The sequence below is a fragment of the Merops nubicus genome, unplaced genomic scaffold, assembly GCF_000691845.1.
Source record: "Merops nubicus isolate BGI_N331 unplaced genomic scaffold, ASM69184v1 scaffold6127, whole genome shotgun sequence".
NCBI lineage: Eukaryota > Metazoa > Chordata > Aves > Coraciiformes > Meropidae > Merops > Merops nubicus.
The window spans coordinates 11,046-32,817 of NW_008618215.1; the positions used below are offsets into that span (position 1 = coordinate 11,046).

General features: G+C 40.2%; 1 protein-coding gene across 1 annotated transcript; it reads left to right on the plus strand.

Annotated features, from left to right (window-relative positions):
* The first annotated feature begins 1,146 nt into the window (after window positions 1-1,146).
* On the plus strand, window positions 1,147-21,204 carry GCLC (glutamate-cysteine ligase, catalytic subunit). The gene is made up of 15 exons (XM_008943364.1): window positions 1,147-1,253; window positions 2,597-2,779; window positions 5,638-5,751; window positions 6,536-6,594; window positions 6,685-6,821; window positions 9,788-9,862; window positions 10,802-10,918; window positions 11,784-11,922; window positions 12,433-12,545; window positions 13,240-13,332; window positions 14,064-14,168; window positions 16,264-16,345; window positions 16,442-16,545; window positions 16,647-16,767; window positions 20,574-21,204. Exons 1-15 carry the CDS (start codon window positions 1,150-1,152, stop codon window positions 20,777-20,779), a joined length of 1,752 nt encoding a protein of 583 aa, XP_008941612.1. The 5' UTR covers window positions 1,147-1,149; the 3' UTR covers window positions 20,780-21,204.
* Window positions 21,205-21,772: the final 568 nt, after the last annotated feature.

Sequence of the window (21,772 nt, forward strand, 5' to 3'; positions counted from 1 at the left end):
CCAACAAAAGGCACTGCATATCACCAGGAGTCCAGCTGGGGGGTCTTCAAAGGCAGCACCCTTGTGATGCATTTCTGTGTGTGGCTTCTGCTGTTGTGTGGCAGGCGGCACATGGCACCTGGGGGCTCTTTGGTCTTTGACACTTCCTAACAGCACAAAGCATCCCCTGCCAAGCAGGTGTTGGGAAGTAGCTTCTATCAGCAAGTATTGAAGGTCTGGGTGGCTGTTCAGTTGCTGTACTTGCTGGTGCTCTAAAAGTCCTTACGGGAGCTTTGGTAGTAAGTATGCATGGAGATTAGAAAGTTTGACATGAGTGTTCCAGGTTTGACTGCTTTCAGATAGTCTCCGTGAGGGAAGGGGTGTTCACCAGTGCTCGGGCACAATGCTGGCAGCGCTGCTGTTGCACGCTTGTTGGATTGAGGCCTCCACCGGTGTGTCACCGGGTGAGGACATGGGTCACAGCCTGTGGCAGGGACAGGGGTGAGGAGGCAGAGGTACTGAGGCAGGTACACAGCTGGGCAGGACAGGAAGAAAAGGTGGCAGCAGAGCTGAATCAAGGCGGGGTGGAAACCCCTGTGCTGTGTTCAGAACTGGAGTGTGTTAGTAGTGGCACTGGTGCGGTCTGTAAAAACAGAATGGGCTTTCTGGGTGTAAATGAGGCTCCATCCTGCTAGTCTTAAATAAATCCTACCAGTGATGGGTGTAAATATTTGTAGAATGACTGGGTTTTTTGTTTGGTTGGTTTTTGTCTTCAGCAAAGGCCACCACTCATGGGATGACAGGAGTTTTTTTTGTGGTTCGTAGCTTGCTTACAGTTCAAATTTCTTTTGTCTAAAAAACATTATGTGGAGGCAAATACAAATTCAGGAACATTTTTGTGAAAAATCCATGATTAGAAATGGAGGGGAAATTTTTTTCAAGGCCCATTTCAAAGAATTTCAATTTATTCAAGAGGAAATAAGCATGCAGACATCTTTTGTGATATTACCACATTTATAGCAATGCTTTTTTAAGTTTCTGTGAAGTTCAGTCTGACGCCCCTTCTTTTTTTTCCCACTTGATGCTTAAAGTTATGTGCCAATGTGTTTGTGTGTGACCAAAGCCTTAACATTTGTTTATTTTGTTTTTATTATTTACAAGGTGGAGTATATGTTAGTAAAATTTGACCATGAGAATAAGAAAGTGCGTTTGCTGCTCTGCGGTGAAGATGTTCTTCAAACGCTGCAAGACAAGGGGGAGAAGGTAAACCCCAAGTGAGTAGCTGTTTCCTTTTTTTTCTCTTGTTTTTTTTTGGGGGTGTGTGTGTTTTTTTCTGTATGATACTTTACAGAATTTTGTAGACCCGGCTTAACTTTCAAGTCTGCTTTCAGTAAAACTGTAAGGCACAGATACTGATATTTTGAGGCAAAGCTGGAGTGCCAGAAGCGAAAGATGTTGAGCATGCTTGCAGGCAGTCTGTGCACCTTTTGTGCTATGACTTCAACAAAAGGAGGATGCAATGGTGAACCTGCAGAAGTTGCACTTTCGGTGTCTGATTTGTCTTGCTCTGGTTTTGTGTCTGTGTGTACACAGTAACTGGGTACTGCACCTCACCTGCCCCATAACCCACGTGTGTGCACTCACCTCTGTATCCCTCACTGCAGGAGCAAGGGAGGGCTGCACAGGGTGGCTCGTTGACTAGGAGCACTCACCCATTTTTGCTGGAATTAGGAAGGTAGGTTTAAGACTGCCAGGGCAGCTCTTCTCCATGCTCTTCATGGAATTTTGAGCAATAGTTGTGTCATGCCCCTACTTCAACTAGCCACAGAAGTGTGAATAACCTTTTAATTGATGACAGCAGAGAGATGAGACAGCCAAATGCTTTGGCTGAAGACCACCAAAAGCAGGTCACAACTTACAGGAAGGTGGAGAAACTCTGCTATTGTGATGCCATGGGCCTATCTGCTTCTTTCTAGGTACCTTAACCTTGTCTCCCTGAAGTAAGGCTTCCCTGTCACTCTTCCTCAGCAGAGGGACTGTTGAAAACCTGCAAGAAGGAATCCCTTTGCCTTTAGGCTCAAAACTGCTGTTGGAAGAAGAACAGTAGGGAAGGTGTGGCTCTGCCTCTGATAGAGATGGCTTCACAAGGGCATGGGAGGGCATTAATTCTCAGGGGTGACTAGGTGCACTCAAACTTCATTTCGTTTCTGAGCCTAATCAGTTTCTGAAGCAAGACCAAGTATTCTCAGGCAGTAGAAAGAAGACGTTGAGCATAGTTTTTGCCTGGCCTTGTACCGTGGAAGCAGTTACTGTTCTGTATTTTCCAGTTTCAGTTAAAACCCCAAGAAACAAAGCATGAGACAGATACTAAAGGTGGTTGCCATCTGACACAGGCAGATCTTACTTACTGCACTGTACAGCAACATCTCCTACTGCCAAATTGTGATTTAATTTCTTTTCACCACCTCCTGGCATTGAGGTGCATTGGAAGGTACATTGTGTTACTCTCTCACATAATCAACTTGAAGAGATTTTTCTTGAAGGTGCGTTCACTTCTGAAATCCATCTTTTTTTGAAGTTGTAGAAATATTTAAACGGGGATATTCTTTCATTGTAGCCACCCAACACTCTGGCGACCAGAATATGGCAGCTATATGATTGAAGGGACGCCTGGGCAGCCGTACGGGGGAACCATGTCAGAATTCAACACTGTGCAAGACAACATGAGGAGACGACGGCAGGAAGCTGCTTCTGTTCTCAGAGAAAACGAGGCCGTTTGCACGGTCACGTCGTTTCCAAGGTGGGATGGCTGCTGAGGTGTACTGCTCTGCTTGCTGTTCTCCCTATATGCTTTTTCTCCTATTGCATGTAGCTAAGCTGTACAGTGAAGCCAAGCAAAGTACAATTCGTCTGAAGTACTTTGAGTTAATGCTCCAGTCATGTTTCCCAAAATTTTTATTGCAGTGAGACCATTAAGCCTATTTTATATTTTCAGCTTACTTCTAATTTGCAGTGAATTTGTATTAGGAGAGAAAACATGAATATGTGTAACATCAAGTATTGTATATAGAGTAGTCTGCCATCTTGAATTGATACGGCAAATCATATATGAAGAGTTTCTCTGTACCTACTTTGCAACCTTTGATCTTTATAAACAGCAGTTTTGTAAAACATGACTAACCTGACCTATTTTTTAACACTTTTTTCACTAAAGCATGTGCAAACTTCTTTTGACGGCTTGGAGCACACAGTAGAACAGGAATGTAATTATCCTTACAAAATGAAGACTTTAAACTTCTGTAATACTGTAGTTAGTGAATCTAGAAAGGACCACACATTTCCTAGGTTCATAACAGCTTTACAAAGGGTTCCTTCTTTTGACTGTTGTAAAGAGACTCTTGAAGAAATTGAATTCAGGATGTACTTCATTACCTAGGAGAAACTGTACTTTGTGACCTTCCATTCAAACATAATTCTAGGCAGAGATTTATTATATTCATTCTAGCCTGATCAATCAAATGAATGAAGATAGTTATCCTTAAAATAGTAAAAAAAAAAAAATAAAAAAATTGCTCTGCAGTAGAAGAGGAGCAGCTGGCCTTCCTTGCTGGTTTCTAACTGGCTTGGTTACTTGTATAGTACAAAATGCAATGGCCCTAAATTGTTGCTGAGAGCAAGGAAGGTACAAAATGTGACTTAGCAGTGAAGTTCAGGTACCAAAAAGCCTGAGATACGCTATTTTAGGAACAGTCTCTTGACAAAATACACTTCCTCTTTATGGGAGCTATGTTATGTACTTTTAAAATAACAAGATCTTATTTGAAGTCCAATGATTAAATAGTTCTCAGTGTTGACAAAGTAGGTTTGTGTGTGGTGGGTTTTTTTTTTCCCTGCAACCTTACAAATATGTTCTGTTGTTTAATAAATTGGGTGTACAAACATTTCAGACCCAGTCATGCCAGGAATAAAGGGAGAGTTCTTCATTGCTGTGTAGACAGAGAAGTACTTTTTACATCACTGTAGGAGCAATACATTGGACTTCAGTAAAAGCCAGTAAATAATAAAATTTTGTCTATTACATATGGTTCATTCCAAACACAGCTTCATCTTTCAGCGATTGCTCTCCCTAGGCTATTTAGTTTATTTCCACCTTTTGCTATCTTGCCATTCAAATCCTGGTTGATTTGACTGGAGTGATGCTAACTTATTTCTGAAGCTTTGTGGGCTTGGTTTTTTTCCTACTTTCTCTCTACAATAGCATGTACATATGTCTGTGTGCATCTCTGCACATACATGTGTGTATAATATATTGTGGCTATAGCTAAAAAAAAAAATCTATGTGCCTGAAGAGACAAAAGAACTTGTTAGAATGTTGACAGAAGGCTTATGCAAATTAAAATAACTCAGTTGAAAATTAACAAACCTTTATGCATAAATAATTAAAATTAAAAAATACTAGTTTAGAAGCTAAGTGGGTATCCCTAGGTCTTAAATCTGCACACTCTCTACTGGACCAGAAAGCTGCTTTCCTTGTTGAGGACTAGAGTGATGCATTTTAGTGTTACACTTGCATAAGTGATTAAGTTAGATTTAGATCTTGTAAATCTACTTGTAAAACAACTTGTATACTTAAACCAGGAAGAAGAAGCCAGTAGTTAAGTACATGTTGAGCATAAGTAATATTTCCAGAAATGTGAGCGTTTCCTGGTATTTTGAGTAGTTTTCTTGTAGTTGTATCAGCTAATCCTTTTTTATACATCAAAGTACTAGAGCTTCTCAATAGCACAACCTTTGTCCTTTATACTGTCCAGCAAGGAGAAATGAATCTTCTGCAACTTTACTTCTGATTTCTCGAATGCTCCTTTCTCTCAGTTGTTCTGAAAAACTACTATTTTTGTTTCAGATAACTGTTAAATTTAAAACAGAAATTCCAAAGGGGAAGGTTGTTTTCTGATTTGTTTGCATCTCTCTCAACATTTTACACCTAATAGCTGTAATTTTTCTTTGCTTATTATGTTTCTTTCATTTATGTTTTTGTTTTTTTTTTTTCAGAGTTCCAAAATCACAAATTGCTGTGAGGCATGAGGTGTGTGTATCACTTGAAACTGCCTCTGATTCTTGCAGAATTGGTTAGATGCATCACTTTTAGCAGGAGTAGATTGTTGGGAGCAGAGTTGGACAAACTGCTTCAGCAATCAGTGTTAACATATACGTTCTAGAGAAACTGCCTTAAAAGGCACAGAATGTAGCTGCATGTCAGTGTTCTTGACAAATGCTAATGCACTAAAATGTGTGTGTACTTTGCATAATACTGTGGAGTTTCCTGCTTCAGCCACTGAAAAGGTGCATGTTTACTGTCCGATGAGAGAGTAGCTGTTTAAAAAGAAAGGTCTGTTTTAACCACCATGGAAGCTGGTTGTTGGCAAGTGCTGACCTTTCAATGGCAACCATTTTAAGACCTCTTTCTGGCAGTTCCAAATGCATAGGTAGCAGACTTGAAAAGCACTTGAGAAATAACCATGGTAGATGCGAGGGTTTTTTAAAAAAATCTCTTGTTATCCCTTTGTCTACTGGAATCCTAATCCCTGGTCATCTGACTGGTTTCAAATCACAGTATGTTTTCATTACAGCTTGGATCTCTTTGTTGTGTTACATTAGGTTAGGGTGTCCTGGGTTTACGCTGCCGGAATACAAGCCAACACCAGTAGAAGGAGGAGCTTCAAAATCCCTCTTTTTTCCAGATGAAGCCATCAATAAACATCCTAGATTTAGGTAAGAATATTTGGAGAGTATGAATGAGAAGCTGGATATTTTTCAGCACCTAAATGTTATAGCCATACCTATAGCTTTTTTATGTTCCTGGAGAGAGCCGTGTGGCTAGTTGCTGCAGACATCACAAGGACTTGGACAGAGATGGTTGCTGTAACATATTTTCTATCAAAGTGACTTAAGTAAACTGTTAAGCTAAAGTAAATTTATACACAGTATAAAGTTCACACAGTAGTTCACACCATTATGGGGCAAAAAGTGTTGCTGGTGTGAATGCAGAATTGTGTGCAGTTTGAAATCTGACGGCTGACCACTGCCACCGCAGTCAATCCAGCTCAGTGTGTCACAGCAACATCTCGGTGCACTCAGTAGCTTGCCCTAGTTGCAGCGAGGGGCAGCATGTTGTCAGGCTATTTGTATAGTCTCAGAGGGGGTTTCATAAGGTGAGATTTAGGAGAGAGAAAAATGGCACTGTTTAAACACCAAGCATGCCTTTTCATTTGCCCTTGTATTTTTCAGGTCAGTAGCCTTTAACTTCTGCCTGTTCTGTTAGTGTAGTACTGTGAAGTCTTGTCAAAATAAGACTGACTTTACTGAAGAAAAAGTCAGTGTTATATCTGTTATGGTCGATCTTAAACTAGGAAAAGAAGTGTCCTGAAGGAAAATGTCCAAAATAAACAGAAAGTTGACATCCTGAAACTCTTGAGAAATGCTGAGAAACTAACGGCTGAAACATTTGCGTAAAGAGAAACTTTCAGATATTTCATCAAACTTTCTGTTGTTGTAGTACACTGACTAGAAACATTCGGCACCGAAGAGGAGAGAAAGTTGTGATAAATGTGCCAAGTGAGTAAATTCGAGCCATCTTTTTTTCTTTTCTCAATAATTGTTCAGTCCAATGCTCTGGGTTACTGAGTGCCTGCATTTTCCACACAGTATTTAAAGATAAGAACACGCCATCACCATTCATCGAAACATTTCCTAATGATGATGGAGAAGCAGCAAAGGCAGCTAAGCCAGACTACATATACATGGATGCTATGGGGTTTGGAATGGGAAACTGTTGTCTTCAGGTAAAAACACTTCTGCTTTCAAGATGTTGCTGAATGTTGTCTTCCCTAAACGCTTTGAGACTTGCTCTATGTCTAATATCTCTAGCTTAATTCAGTGGGTGCATTTTCAGAGTAGCAAAAGGGGGAAAGAAACAATCTTCTAGCTGATAATCCAGTCCTAAAATCCTGGTTTGTTTGCTTGCATGATATTTATTTTCTGCTGACATTCAAATGTAATTGGGTGCCTTGCTGAAAGGGTTTCTTGAACTGGTCAAACCCCATCTGACCAAGCAGCTGCTCCTGGAACCCATGTGCTTTTCAGGGGTGAAAGATCATCCTCCGCTTTGTGCATCTTTCAGGCATGACGAAACAACATTGTGAGAATGGAAAGCAAGCTGTCTTGTAGGAAAGTGTGTGGAGTTTTTTGGTTATTCATTTGTTATGGTTTTTTTCCCCCCTCTTCTTCGGTTGAACAGCAAAAGCAGAGAGTGACAATTCATCATTGGAATATCTTAAAAAATAAGTAGCTTTCTTCTCCTGCGTACTTTTGTTTATGAAGAGCATGAACTTCTGTATAAAATCTCTCAAATACTGTTAGCTAAGAAGTCTTCTCACTGCTTGCACCATGAACATACAAAATCCCCATGGGTCTTCTGTGTGCTGGGAGACGTTCTTGGTTCTGTTTTCTCCCATTAACGCTTGCCCACTTCTTACTGTTTTCAGTCATTCCCCTGAGTTACTGCTGTCCCACAGCACCTGGATTTAAACAGAGGGTACTGTATCTGTGGAGTGCTTGAATCCTTTCATTATCGGTTTGTTTTAAATCTTTCTTAATCATAGTAATCTGATGCTAGGGGCTTATGCCTTAGGTGGTAGCAATGTATTTGACTGCGGATAAAAATCTGCCTGTTGTCACTGCCATCTTGGAGGCAGAGCTAGGAAGAGGCTCATGTTAAATCTCTAGGGGATTAAAGGAAATTCTCCAAGCTCTTCTTGTGTCACAGCAGTGGCAGAAAAAACCTCACTCAAAGCACTTCCCTTTGAGATTTGAGAAACTACAAAAGCTGAATAAATAAAATGTTCCTGGCAGCAGCTAAGTATGGTTCCTTGTCACTAAGGGTGAACAAGGGAGAATCTGAAGTAGTAAAGTGCACATAATACTGTGTAGTTTTGCAAAGTGTTAAGTTTGAGATGGTCTATTTTTTTACCATCTCTTTATTTAAGACCAATGAAAGAAATACAGACCTGCAATTCAGTCATTGTGTGAACTTGTTTAAACATACATTAAATCCCTTTTTAAAGAATACCATTGTACTAGTCTCCTTTTCTGTAATCAGTGATCAAGTTCGGTAGTCTTGTTGTCAAAGAGAGAATGAAAACAAGGCTGGCAGGTGCTGTGAGCATCTGCTTGTGTGTTAACTGATAATTCTTGATAACTGACTAGAAGAAAATACATTTCCCACCTATTTTCTGTAACACAATTTGCAGTAAGCACACTTTCTTTGATTATTTTTTTTTCCCCTCACTATGCACCAGGCTACATCTTGGTTTGATGTTTCCAAGGTTAGAAATACTGCCCTGATGAGCTCGTGGGGACAGCCAGCAGCAGCGGTGGGGTGGGAGGTGCTGCCCCTGCCAACAGGATGGCAAACCCTTGTGCTTCTGCCCCTTTCGAGGCTTCGCGTCCCTGTGCCTGCTGAGCCTTGTGCTCGTGGGTGCTGCTTTCTGCAGCCCCTGCAGTGCCTGCAGCCCTCTGGAGAAGGCCTCTGCCATGCCCTTTTCTTCTGTAATGAGATGTTTGGCTAGGAACTGGGTCAAATCCCAGATTTAATGTGATTTGGAATAAACATAAAAGGCAAGGAAAGGCAAATATAGTTCAGTGCCAGAAGAAAGAGTGAAGTGTAGGTGTCCTGTCCCCCACTTGCAGGATGCCTGGTGCTGGAAGTCCAAAATGAGAAATCATACTTAGCTGCTTCTCTGCAAGAGATTCGAATAATCTTGTCTTGCCTAAGTACGTTTTAAGTTTTTTTTTTTTGATAGACACAGAAGAAATACTTCCTCTGCTGTACACTTTTCTTCTGACTTGTGACATTTTAACATATTCCTTTTACCCTTCCTCCCCCTCCCTCCTTCCCCCCCCCCGAATAAATTCCATGAATGAACGCAGGAGCTTTTGGTGATTTAGGTGGGTTTTTTGGTTGGTTAGGCTTTTTTTAAGCCTTACTTGGTGTTGGCTTGGGCTTCAGTAGCAGACTGAGAAGGACCTGTGTGTTTTCTGGGACTCTAATGGTAATCCGTGGAAGAGGAACGTCTGTCTTTGGCTGGCACTATTGATGACTGCAACCAGTGATGGTGATTTAGGGATGAAGCCTGTTGTACAATGTTATGATAGTGGTACAGGAGTACACATTCCCATCTAAATTATCCTCTGACCTATGAATATGTAAACTGCAAAGGAGAGAGAGTTAAGAGTTATAGTAGACATGGAGATACTTGTTTTTCTAAGTTTTGCTGGATTAAATAAAGGCATCTTGAAATGTTCTTTAAAACAGCATTAGCTGTCACAAACCAAATCTACAGTAGTTTCTGACTGTTGTCCTAGGTAGGTAGGTTCCTGGCGTATTTCCTGAAGGTACATTACTAGCCTTTGTGTATTATAGATGTCAACTTAGCTTTCTTTGATATGGCAAGTGTTTTTATATTTAGCCTCACAACTGAAGTGTTGTGGTCTGACGTCTTTTAATGAATAGGGAAATTGTGTGGAAAAAAGCTTGTGATATAAATGCTGCTGATAGATGGAGTAAAATGACTATGAAAAGTTTGTCCCAAGAAAGGGGCGTTGAAAAACTCCACAAAAAAAAAAAAAAGGCAAGCTTTAAATTCTTGGTATTTAAATTGTTTCATTATATTATTGTTTCTAAATCTAGGAAGACTGTGCTTGTGCTATGATTATTGAAACTGTGATAGCACTGTACTTCTTCCAACAGGTAACATTCCAGGCTTGCAGCATTTCTGAAGCAAGGTATCTGTATGATCAGCTGGCTACAATCTGTCCTATTGTGGTAAGTAATGGACTTGTATCACAGTAGCTCTTTATTGTGCAAAAGCCACTACCCCTAGGAAGAAACACCAGCACACATAAACACACACACAAAAACAACACAAAAACCCCAAACGAACGAATGAAAAAACCTTGCATGCTACTCACAAATTTTGGTTTCCTGGGAGAAGTGTCAGTCTCTTGCTGAGTTGTCACTTGAGCAGTATGCTTTATTTCATGTCCAAATGACACCTCAAAACAGGTGATACCTGTTTCTTTTCTTATGCCTGACTTTCCACATGCATGAGACTTTTGTTGACTAGTTCTAGAAATATATTTGGGGCAGCTTTTCATGAAAACAAGACAAGCTCACTCCTTAAAAGAACTTAAATTTTTTCAACTCTGGTCTGGTGTTACAAAGGGCTGCAGCTGAAGTTATTTCAATCTGTTCTTTTTGTAAGCATATGGTCATAAACAAGTGTTTATAACAGATGTTACAAAACTAAAATATTGGTCTGGTCTAGGTGGTGAGCACTCCTGCTCTGAGCGAGGTACGTTCCAGCTCTGTTGCTAAGGTGCTTGACCAAACAAAAATAAACAAAATAAAACAATTGCCAGGTGAACTTCCAGAGTTTGGAAGTGTGCCAGCAGAAGACTTGTTAATTTGTGACAAAATTGCTTCTGCTGCTGTCATCTTTATGCTTCTCAAATGCTGATCTGAAAAGATAATACACGTGGGGAGAGTCAGATGCCACTCCAGTCGTACTAAGCCTTTATTCAGGGCGTTTTCCAGAGGTAGCAGTGGAAAGAGCTGTGGCTGTATGGGCTTTGGCTGTACATTAAAATGAGGTACATACTTCAGTACTTCTGGGCTGGCAAGCTTCCCTTTCAAGTGGCGTTGTCTTTTGCTTTCGGTTCATGGGCTTGCCCGTGGTTTTCATATCAGGCTGCTTCATTTTAGATGGCGTTGAGTGCTGCCTCTCCATTCTACAGAGGCTACGTGTCTGACATTGACTGTCGCTGGGGCGTCATCTCTGCCTCTGTAGATGACCGGACGCGGGAGGAGAGGGGGCTAGAGGTAAGTGAAGTTACGTAGTAGATGTCTTTATTTTCAGCCAAAAATGGGAAATTGCCTTTAGCCCCAAATTCTGCTTGTGCTCATCGAAATCCCTAAGGAAGGAACGTGGCAGACTTTGTGGTAAATACAGGAGGGAGGGTGTAAACATTCACCTTGGTGGTACAGTTTACATTAGCAAATATATACTTTAGCTAGGTATGGAATCCCAGCTGAACTCGGCTCACTCCTCCACAGCTTGCTGAAAAGGTCACACTGTGATGAAACTTTCCAGTCTGTGCCTGAGCCCACAGGGTGCTGCTTTGGATTAAATAGCAGATGATGCTGGCAATCCAACAGTGTAAACTAGAACTGTGAAAAAAGAGCCCGTTGTCAGGACTTGAACTTCAGGAGTTACTCTAAGCAGAAATTGGCATTCAGAGCCCTTCCAAAATCATAGAAACTTAAAAAAAACTACTTGAAATGTTTCTTGAACTTCTCATTTTAACTAGTTCTTTAGCATCTCTAACAATTTACACATAATGAAACTGTAATGGTGTATGTTGCAATAAGTATAATAATGCTTTCCAGGTACTTGGGGTAATGGTATGTAACATAAGGAAAATTATTTCCACTTTTAAAGAATTCTAATAAATATGTCATGACTGGTTTTTCTCTCAGATACCTACATCTGCATACAAAATAGTCATAAATCTGGGATCACTTTCTATTAAGCCTGTTTAAGACTCATGCTTTGAATAACTTTTAATTGAAGCTGTAGGGGTTTCTTTAAAAAGGATAATAATTCTCACATAAGTGTAATTAGTGAGCAAAACTCAGGTAACGTTGTTAACAAGCTGTTAAAATATTGTATTCTTAAATTATATAGCCACTGAAGAACAACCATTATAGAATCAGTAAATCCAGATATGATTCCATAGACAGTTATCTATCTGAATGTGGTGAAAAATACAATGACATTGATTTGACAATAGACAAAGATATCTACGAGCACCTAATAAAGGAAGGTAAGTGTTTGCTTCATTATGAGCAGGTTACAAATTATGCTTTCAGAGTGTGGGGATATTTGACATTTTTTTTCTTTATTGTTTCAATTGTTGTGGGTACCTCAGAGTGAGTCCTACTCAGGAAGTAACTGTGTAGACTTTTAGAAAGTATTGATTTGTAAAAGAAACTGTCCCTAATTCCAGCTTGAGAAGCTCAGTGTTTGTGGCATTAATGTTTTATCTTTGTGGAGAGAGCAGAACTGCCTTAAGAAACGTGGCACAGAAGTGCATCAGAAAACAGGAAGAATGACAGCAGCCACGCCAGTATTCTGCTGCCATTTCCAAACAACCTGTTCTTCCCCCCCTCCCCCCCTTTAATTATTTCCTTCCTTCCCAAAGTCGTCATTTAAACTTTAACAGGATGTGGTGGGTTGAGGTAGCATTGCAGAGTTGGATGGTTTCTTCTTGTAAGACCAGTTGTTTCCTAGAGCCTGTTTTGCTATGTTAATTGGTTGAATTTTCATTTTGTAGGTATCGATCACCTTTTGGCACAGCATATTGCACACTTGTTCATTCGAGACCCATTGACTTTGTTTGAGGAGAAAATACATCTGGATGATGCAAACGAATCTGACCATTTTGAGGTGGTGTCTGATTTAGAGGAGTTTAATAAATATGCACATAATTGCTTGTTCTTTATAGTACTGCTCAGTTGAAGTATGACTATATTAGCTAAGAATTTATATCCTGAATTTTTCACTTCAGCTAGTTCTTCAGCATATGACTTTGCAGTTATAAACACATGTATTCTTGGTTTACCACTTATTTAGGAGGAGGTGTGACTTATACTTCAAACCCAATAAAATACAAAGAACTCAAACTATAGCTATGTATACAAGTGTTATGGGGAACTGTCTATTTTTAGAGCTCCCTAAAAACTGTTCTGCATGACATTTACATAAAAATGTCTCTTTTATACAACTGTATGAAATAATAACTATGCTAACAGTAATACTACATATTTTTATTTTGGGATGTATCAATCCCTCATTAAAAATAATAATAAAAAAAAAAAATCTAAATTTCAGCCCCCCAGTATCTTCTAAGTAATCCTCAAACAAAATAGCCTGACAAAGTGTTAACATATTTGCTCCTAGCATGGGTAGTTTCACTGTGTTTTTTAGGAAGTCAGGCCACTTAGCTTGGAAGCACTTTTCTCACTTGATGGGCTCTTCCAGCAAAAATATTTGGGCTCTAATGATCTGCATATTTTTCTTTGATTGTATTATAGAACTGTGCGTGTCTTGATTATGACAGAATATTTCCTGTGCTTTGCAGAATATTCAGTCTACAAACTGGCAGACAATGAGGTTTAAGCCGCCTCCCCCAAATTCAGATATTGGATGGAGAGTGGAATTCAGACCTATGGAGGTGAGGAAGGCAGCAGTGTGCACAACAGCACTTTTTCTTTCAGGTGGAAAAGCACCCGGCGTGCTGCCATCCCGTGTCAAGCCCCATTACTTAGGCTGCGTTCTCTCCCCTCTGAATTGCTGAGGGAAGTGAAGTGGACAACAGTGTTTAATCAGACATGGACTGTGGGAATGCAACTGACAGGAGAATCCACTGCAGCACAGCAAATGGATTTGGGGTGATGGGGAAAGGAATTAAGCTTGCATTAAACAGCAGTAAACAAAGCCCCATTTAGCTTCTAGAGACTGTATTTCTCCAGTACTTTTCCTGGTACTGAACAATTCCACTGTCACTGTTTTGTTTTTCACAAGTGCTTTTATTTTATAGTTGTCTTTGTTTCTGAGCTCTCTGAATTTAGTCCCTTTAAAGTGGACATTTAAAAGCTGTAATACATTAGTAATTACACAGAGAGCCTGAAGGTGCAGGTTATTAGATAGCCTTTTGAAATGCAAGTGTTTTGGCCTTGGATTAAAGGGTTGAGTTCACTGAAGTGTGTACATGCATTGTGCATTTGAAGGCACTGCTGATGATTCCAGCTGGTCTATCACCATCTCTGCTAGTAGAACGTGTGTGAATACAAGTACCAATATGAACTTTTGTATCACATTGTCTTAAACTCTCCCAGATGTTTGTCCATGTCCTTGAGTGTGTTCCCACTAAAGTAATTTAATCTCTAATCCTTTTGTGTTCAGGTCCAGTTAACAGACTTTGAAAACTCTGCCTATGTTGTGTTTGTGGTGTTGCTAACCAGAGTGATTCTGTCATATAAACTGGATTTTCTCATTCCTTTGTCCAAGGTAAGTATGAAAGATCAGGTCTGTTAGAGCCAAATGCAGCATATTTTCATTAACCCTGATTTTTATCCTCTGCAACCTAGGAACCAATATTTGTGTGCTCACAAAGTAGTCATTTTTATCTTTCAGTCAGTTTTCATCTGTACCAGTACTTTGAATTGGTTTCAACTCTACTACAGTATTATACAAATATTTTAATGCTGTCTCATGGAATTAAGCTTATAGACAAATACTGTGGGAATTTCTGTGGTGCCTAACAGTGTCTGACAACTGCAGAAATGTTGGGAAATACCTTTGTCACAAGACTTTTGAGACTGGGAAGGAGCATGCTTCCACCATTTCATATGTGGAAAACCAAAACCTCAGATATTTATTTTAACATAGAAACAAAACAGAGAATAAGGAGACACAGGCACGAGCTATCTGGTGGAGAGGGAAAGGAGGAGTTCAGCATGCTTACTGTTGCACAGTACCTGAGTGAAAGAAAAAAGTACTGTTGATTCTGGCCACAACTGTGACTTAGGTTCAGACAGACCAGCCGTGCAAAATGGGCTTTTCCCTTAATCTTGTCCTCACAATTGTTGAACTGTTTTGGGTGAAGCTGGCCTTGCATGTCCTCTTTCTGAGGCACCTGACCAGAAAGTGTCTTTTTAAATGGATAGTCCTGCAGTGTAACAGGTAACTGTAAAAAAGGCCTTGCAGTGCAGAAGACTTTCGACAGACTACTAGAAAATGTGCTGTATCCAGTCCTGGTAGCAACAGTAGTATCCTGCAGCTTTTATTGATGTTTTTAATTAAAATGGAGAAAAATACTGAAGTTGTAAATGAACAGTAATCATACTATACAGTTGATACAATTTCCAAAAGGATAAATTCTCTTTCTGATGTCAGGGAGTTCAGAATTTGTAAGTAATGCAGCAATTTAACACTCACAGTGCATTGTTGTTTGAAATGTCTCAAAACCACAAATTTTCTAACTAATGAATATCAGTTAAAACTGAAAAAGAGATCAGGTGCCGAAGGAACCTGAACAGAGTTGGGGGGCTGGGGAGGGCAAAAAATCGCTTGAGCTTGCCAAGCAATTTGGCAGGTAATGCAACACAGAATTGCACAACCATTAGTAAGCCTGCCTCTTTCAAATAAAATAATAGGGGTTTATGGGGCTAATCTCACACTAATCTTTGCTGTGTCATTGAGTGTGGTTGTACTCCCGTCAGTTAGGATTGGAGTTCTTTCAAACTTTCAGAACAGTCTGTTGTATAAATAGGTTTCATAACAAACTTTTGAAAACAAAGCTTTAAAAGGTAAGAAGTGAGTGAAGATTTTTGCATTGCTTTTAATTAAAGGTCAGACAAAAAAATTCAGCAAATTGTATCCCTTCTTCTTAAGGCAGTGCAGTAAAACCAATGTCCAAAAGCTGTGATGATAGTTTCTCGAGAACGTACCAGCCAAAGAACTTGGACAAAATCTTGCATCCAGAAAGACACAACAATTATGTCATTTGCAGAGCATATGAGCAGTGCTTTCTGGTTGTAGGCTTTCTGAGAAGCCAATAATTTGGAACTTCTTTACTAGCAGTTTATCTAACTATTTAGCATATGTTTGGATATGAAATAAATACATTTCCCATATGAAGTTACTGGAATTCTGTTTCTGAAAGTTTAATACAATGATAACTCTTCTCAGGGCTTCAATGATTTTGTTAATAAAAGCAGCAAACCAGGCTAGGGAAATACCAATTTTCTTCCGTACTCATTGAAATTGCATCTAAATAGACAAAGAAGTCTACCAGATGGGATGCAACCTGTTAATCACAGCTGTTCCTGTGTTTACATCCAAACTTAAAAGATCAGTGTAGCATGTTCTAGTGCAGTACCACTGCCTTTTCTGCTGGAGACTGCCTTTCATAGAGCATCATCTCTTTGTGGTTTTGTCTGGGACCTATGAAGAATGAAATAAATCTCCACAGCTTGGCGTGGTGTGATGAAGTAATAAGAAACGTAGTAGATGTTTCAACTAATGAGAACAAAAAGTGGGGGCTTGGGAGAAGCCTAATTTTCTAAAATGTCACAAATCTCTGAAATTATTCTTTTGACAGGTGGATGAAAACATGAAGGTGGCCCAGAAAAGAGATGCTGTCCGGCAGGGAATGTTTTACTTCAGAAAAGATATTTGCAAAGGTATCTCAGGAAGCAATCTGATTCACACTGCTGTGGATGTTTGGGGTGTCTCTTGCCTTCTGACTGTTTCTTCTTTTCCATTTGTCACCCATGAAGGTGGAAACACGGTTGTGGATGGATGTGGCTCTGCACAGAACGGGACAGGCACCGATGTGGAGGAGTACACCTTAATGAGCATTGATACAATTATCAATGGGAAGGTCATAGCCTCTTCTACCTGGAACACACAACTTCCCCCTCCATTCTGACCTCCCAGAAACCACACCAAGTGTGTTTATGCTGGCTCTCTTCTCTTACACAGGAAGGAGTCTTTCCTGGTTTGATCCCAGTTTTGAATTCCTATCTTGAAAACATGGAAGTGGATGTGGACACAAGGTGCACCATCCTGAACTACCTAAAGCTAATAAAAAAGAGAGCATCTGGTATGTTTGTTTGACACTTTTGGACCTTGATTTTCCTGGCCTTTTTCCACTTAATATTGGGCTGTTCTCTAGTTTTCAGTGGAGTAAAACTGGTGGCAGCTGTGGCTGTCTGGTTATGTGTTGAATCATAGGAGCAAAGGACTTGAGTGTGCTCGCTGGCTTAAATCTGATCCTCTAATTCCTATTATAAATGTTTTTGTGATCTGTTTTAGAACTTAAATTAGGAATTATTGTTACAGTGACACTACCATCTAAGCTGTAGTTGTGTCTCAAATCCAAGATTTCTCTTCAGCACCACTTCCTGCTGCTTTTGCCAGTGTATGGTCCACTCTGTAGTAGTTTGCTCATATACTAATCCCCTTTGTCACTTTGAGTGTTTTAAGAGTATCTGAAGCTGGGTCAAATAGCTTAGTGTTACTGGTGTGACTCCAAAGCGTGCTGCACCAAAGCATTCTGAAGTCTAAATTCTGATGTGCATGTGCTAGAGCATGGGCCCTAGTCTTCAGCTCCCAGATGAGAAGCATTTCTGTAAGCAGCAATACTTCTTCAAGGCAGAGCAAACCAGGTACTCCCCCTGTGTTCATCACATCAGTGTTTTTGAAGACAGGCAATATAATGACTTTTTTATGGTCCTTTTTAAAAGACAGCAGTGTAACAAGTACAAAAATGCAGGCTTAACTTTAATTCAGAACTGGGTGTGTAGCACAGACTACAGCAGCTTTGTACCTTTCTGTGTGCAAATCCCTCGTATGCCTGTCTTGCTGTAAATTTAACTAGACACTTCATTTTAGTCCCTAAGACATTCCCCTTCTCCCCCCAGTTTTAAAGTCTTGCATTTCTTTTTAATTCTTTAAAATCTCTGTAGAAGCTTTTAGGTAAATACCATTTTAAAGCTGAGGTAGGAATCAAGTCTTTCTCTTGCCTGGTAATTCACTACTTTAACAGTACTTCAGAATATTAACAAGTTTTAAGTAATTACAGCTTTCAGAGTAAATGTTCTTTCCTAAGGCTGTTTGTAGGAGGCTTCTGCCCATCTGGTGACATAGACAGGGATTAAATGCCTGGCTTAATTGAGGGAGAGATGAGAAACTGCCAGGAAGAAAACGTCTGTGGCACATCAGCCCTCAGAATAGCAAAGCTTTCAAAATATTCCATTGTTTGCTGTTGGGAATTTTCCCTTCAGAAAAATGCTGTTGAAAAACAAACAAACAAACAAACAAAACAAACAAACAAAAAAGAATGCATAAGTCTTATAGAGGCTTTTTCCTAAGAGGTAGTGACCTGGGCTTGACCCTGCAGTCAGTGTACTCCTTTCTGAAGAAAACTTTGCTAACCGGTGTGAAGTTGCAGGCTTGTGTGCTTGTACAGGCCTAGAAGGTATGAGAGAGAGGGAGGTAGATAGTACAGGGTTTTTATCTTAACTCTGAACTGAAATAATTACACTTTTTAAGAACCAGAAATCACAGAATAAAAAGCCTTAGGTATTGTATTACTGTGCCTTGATGTTTCTCAGTTGTGAGCTTTGGACTATTCCAGTTTACTCTCAGTCTCAAATCAGACGGTCCAAACTGCAGCCTGTCTATGAGACATGTCCACAGAGAGTGGCCATTTTTCAGATTTCTCTCCTCAGATGGTGAACAGAGATAGTGACACCATAGCTGCTGTGGCTTTAACCTTGCCCTGACGTAATTCATCTGTGCTGCAGTTCCATCTTCTCTTGCAGTGCAACTAGGGACTGCCTTCCTGGTCTCCACCTAGCTGGTGTGTGAGTGCCCCACTCACTGAGACTGCAGATTTTTCTAGGCAGGCAGCAGCACCTGACCACCAGCAGACAGTAATGAAAGCAGTACTAAGGTAGCAGCATCAAGTGCTCATTGTCCTGGCATGCTCTTCTGGGTCCTGGCTGCCTGCAGTGTGGGCACTTCCTCAGCTGAAGGTGGTGTGATAATCATGGTGCTTGATGACCATTCACAAACATAATTTCCATGATTTTTCCATGTTTTCCAAACATGATTTTATTGTTGCCTTACCCTTCTTGAAGCAGTTTCGCTTTTTGTCCCCATAAAGTCATACAATAAGAAATGCCACAATTTTACTGTGTGCTCTTTGAAAAACATAATTCCTGTACTTTTGCATGTTTAAACATTCTTCACAGTTATTTCATGGTGTGTCTTCTAGTTCCTGCATTGCAGGACAATGTTTCTCTACTCATTTCTCATCAGCATTCACAATTTTGCAAACTTCTCAAGTACGATGTTGTTTCTGAACTTGTGATTCCTTTGTCCTGTCTCCCCTCACACCTTTTGTCGTTCTGTGGTGCCTTTTCCCCATATGTTCTTTGAGAGCTGGACGCTGTGTTCACCACGAAGGTGCTGCAGGTTGACACTGGTACAAAGGATGGGGAGCAACTGGGCTGCCCGACCACTAGGTGTCTGTGGTGGTGTGAGCCGGGCCGACCTGTCCCCTCTCCCACTGACAGCCTGCAGCAGCTCTCAGTCCAAAAATGTCTCTCTTTATGCTGTGTTCATCTCCTGGCCCATCCGATTTTCTTGCAGGTCACTTGCTTCTCGTTGGTTTGAGAAGGTCTTCCAGTGAGATTTTACTGTCTTCAACAAATGATGTTTCTTGGGTATTTTTTTTTCTGCCCTCTTTTTATATAGAAGTGTAAAATCTGGCCTCATTTCTTTAAAATGTGACTTCTGGCTTTTGAGGGAGATTTTGATTTCCAACAACCTTTTTTTTTTATTATTCTGCTTTTATTTCCTGTACTTTCCACAGTTTTTCTGATTTGTGTTTGTGTTCCTCTGTTCAAAACCACTCATAGGCTATCTTTAAAGTCTTGGGTGATCTTCATTATTTATGGGCGTGTTCCTCCTTTCATTCCCTAAATCGATTCCTCTGCCTTTTTATGTATTATAAACCAGATATTTCTTAAACCAAAGATTTCTGTAGTGGAAGCCCTTGGCTCTTTGTTTTCTTACAAGGAAGCTGACGTTCCAGTAGCAGTGAAAGTTTTCCTAGGCTCCGAGCATCCCATCAGCCTACCTGAATATCTTACTGTCAGAGCTACCCTAAAGTTGTGCTAGTTGAGGTTTGCTCACACGCTGCGTTCAGGAGCAAGATTCAGTAGCCTAAATGCGGTTGTCCAGCTGGCCTCCAGCTGCTGCCTCACAGGGTGCATGTCTCCTGCAATTGGTGGGCGTCATTTGAAGACCATTACTAGAAGAGTTGGGGGCCTTCAGGCACCTGCTGGCTGCCCCATGGTGAGCTGTACGGAGTGCAGCAGAGGCAGCCTGGACAAGTCAGGAGTTGGTCTATTTGGGAACCTGCCTTTTTTTTGTTTTGCTAGGGGAGCAGCCAGAGGAAGAATAAGTGAGGCTAGACAGAACAAAGCTAGCAGCTGAGGTGGATAGATCAACTCCAAAATTATTTTATGTATGTAGTTGTTGGAGTGATGTCTGTTGGCTCATCTCTGTTGGCCAGTTTCTCTGTTAAATGGCATGTTTAAGACCTCTTCCTGTACAATCCGTTGGTAACATCTGTTCCAGTAGCTACTTCTCTCTTCACTCTCTCGTTGCGACATCTGAAAGTTTGAAGATTGCACCAGACAAGTGGGTTTTAGACTGTCAGCAGTATGTCAGCTTAATTATGCCTGCAGTTTAGCCGTAGTTTTATTTAAAAAAATACACATAGGAATGTGTTTCTATGAAAGCATGGATTAATCATTAATTGTGTGTATAATGCTTTGTGTAGTACTGCCATATTAGATGTATAAACTGTGAAATCTTATTTCCCCTTGCCCACAGGAGAATTAATGACAGTTGCTCGATGGATGAGGGAATTTATTGCACAGCATCCAGACTACAAGCAAGACAGTGTGATAACTGATGAAATGAATTACAGCCTGATTTGGAAATGCAACCAAATTGCACAAGGCCAGACAGAGTGTCCTGAACTATTGGGGGTAGGATTTAATAAGAAACAAAGTGGTAACAAAACTGGCTCGTTGTAATGAATGAATGTTTCTTAAATAATAGAAAGTTTAAGCCTTTTAGCAAAGCACTAGCAAAGATACTGTGAATCTGGTACAGTTTCATGGTGTGAAGACCAAAACAGGGATACTGCACTATAAAATGGGCCAATCTGCCTAAATATTCGTTTAAGGCATCCTAAAATGGGCATATTCTTATTGTTAAGGTTTATACAATGTACATGTAAATAGTAAAATATTTTTATGATTAACATCAATGTATTTTAATAACACTGTATCTAAAGTTATTGTGAATTAGCTTGTAACTTTTTTATGCTTATTCTAGAAAGAAAAATTGTCCTGAACAGGCTTGTAAATGTAATGGTACTTGTATATTATATGCATTCCAGCTACTGAATGTTTACTGTAATTTTTTTAACCTGGAATGTGTTAAGTAATTTACCTTATTGTCTAAGAAGGAAAAAAAAAAAAATAGTCTTTTGGACATACCTGAATCACAGATACTTCTTTCTTCCATTTGGGTTTTGAAAGTACATAATAACAGACAAAAAACGCATGTGTGTCCTACATGTTAATCTTTACAGCAGTTTCTCAGTTGCCACAAGACCTGCATCCACTCATAAACTGTAAAACTTGGAGGAACAGATCTGTTTTCATTCAGATAACCTGCCTGTCTCTTGATCAGAACTGTGCTTGGAAAGGTCTGCCATACTCGTATATAAGCTGCATTTCATGGAGGGAAAAAAAAAAGGGACTAAGATGCCCCTTCTCCCAGATGCCTCACTTTTTCCTCTCTGGAGTAAATTTGTATGCTGTTGCAGTTGAGAAATTTTCCCAATGATTTAACAGAAAAGCAGTGATGGGGAAGATGTGAAAGAGAGGAGGAAATGAGAGCTGAACATGAAGCCCTCTTTATAAAGGAACCAGAGAGAATTGACTGGAATTGCAGCACTCCATAACTACTGCTTCTTCCATGTTGCTGCGGTTCCCACAGCTGACAGCGGCTGCAGCACA

Excerpts from the sequence above, each read along its gene's own strand:
- GCLC (XM_008943364.1), top strand. The coding sequence starts at position 1,150 with ATGTTAGTAAAATTTGACCATGAGAATAAGAAAGTGCGTTTGCTGCTC. Across the intron at positions 12,546-13,239 it reads ACGAATCTGACCATTTTGAG|AATATTCAGTCTACAAACTG; the intron begins GTGGTGTCTGAT and ends TGTGCTTTGCAG. Across the intron at positions 16,768-20,573 it reads AATAAAAAAGAGAGCATCTG|GAGAATTAATGACAGTTGCT; the intron begins GTATGTTTGTTT and ends CCTTGCCCACAG.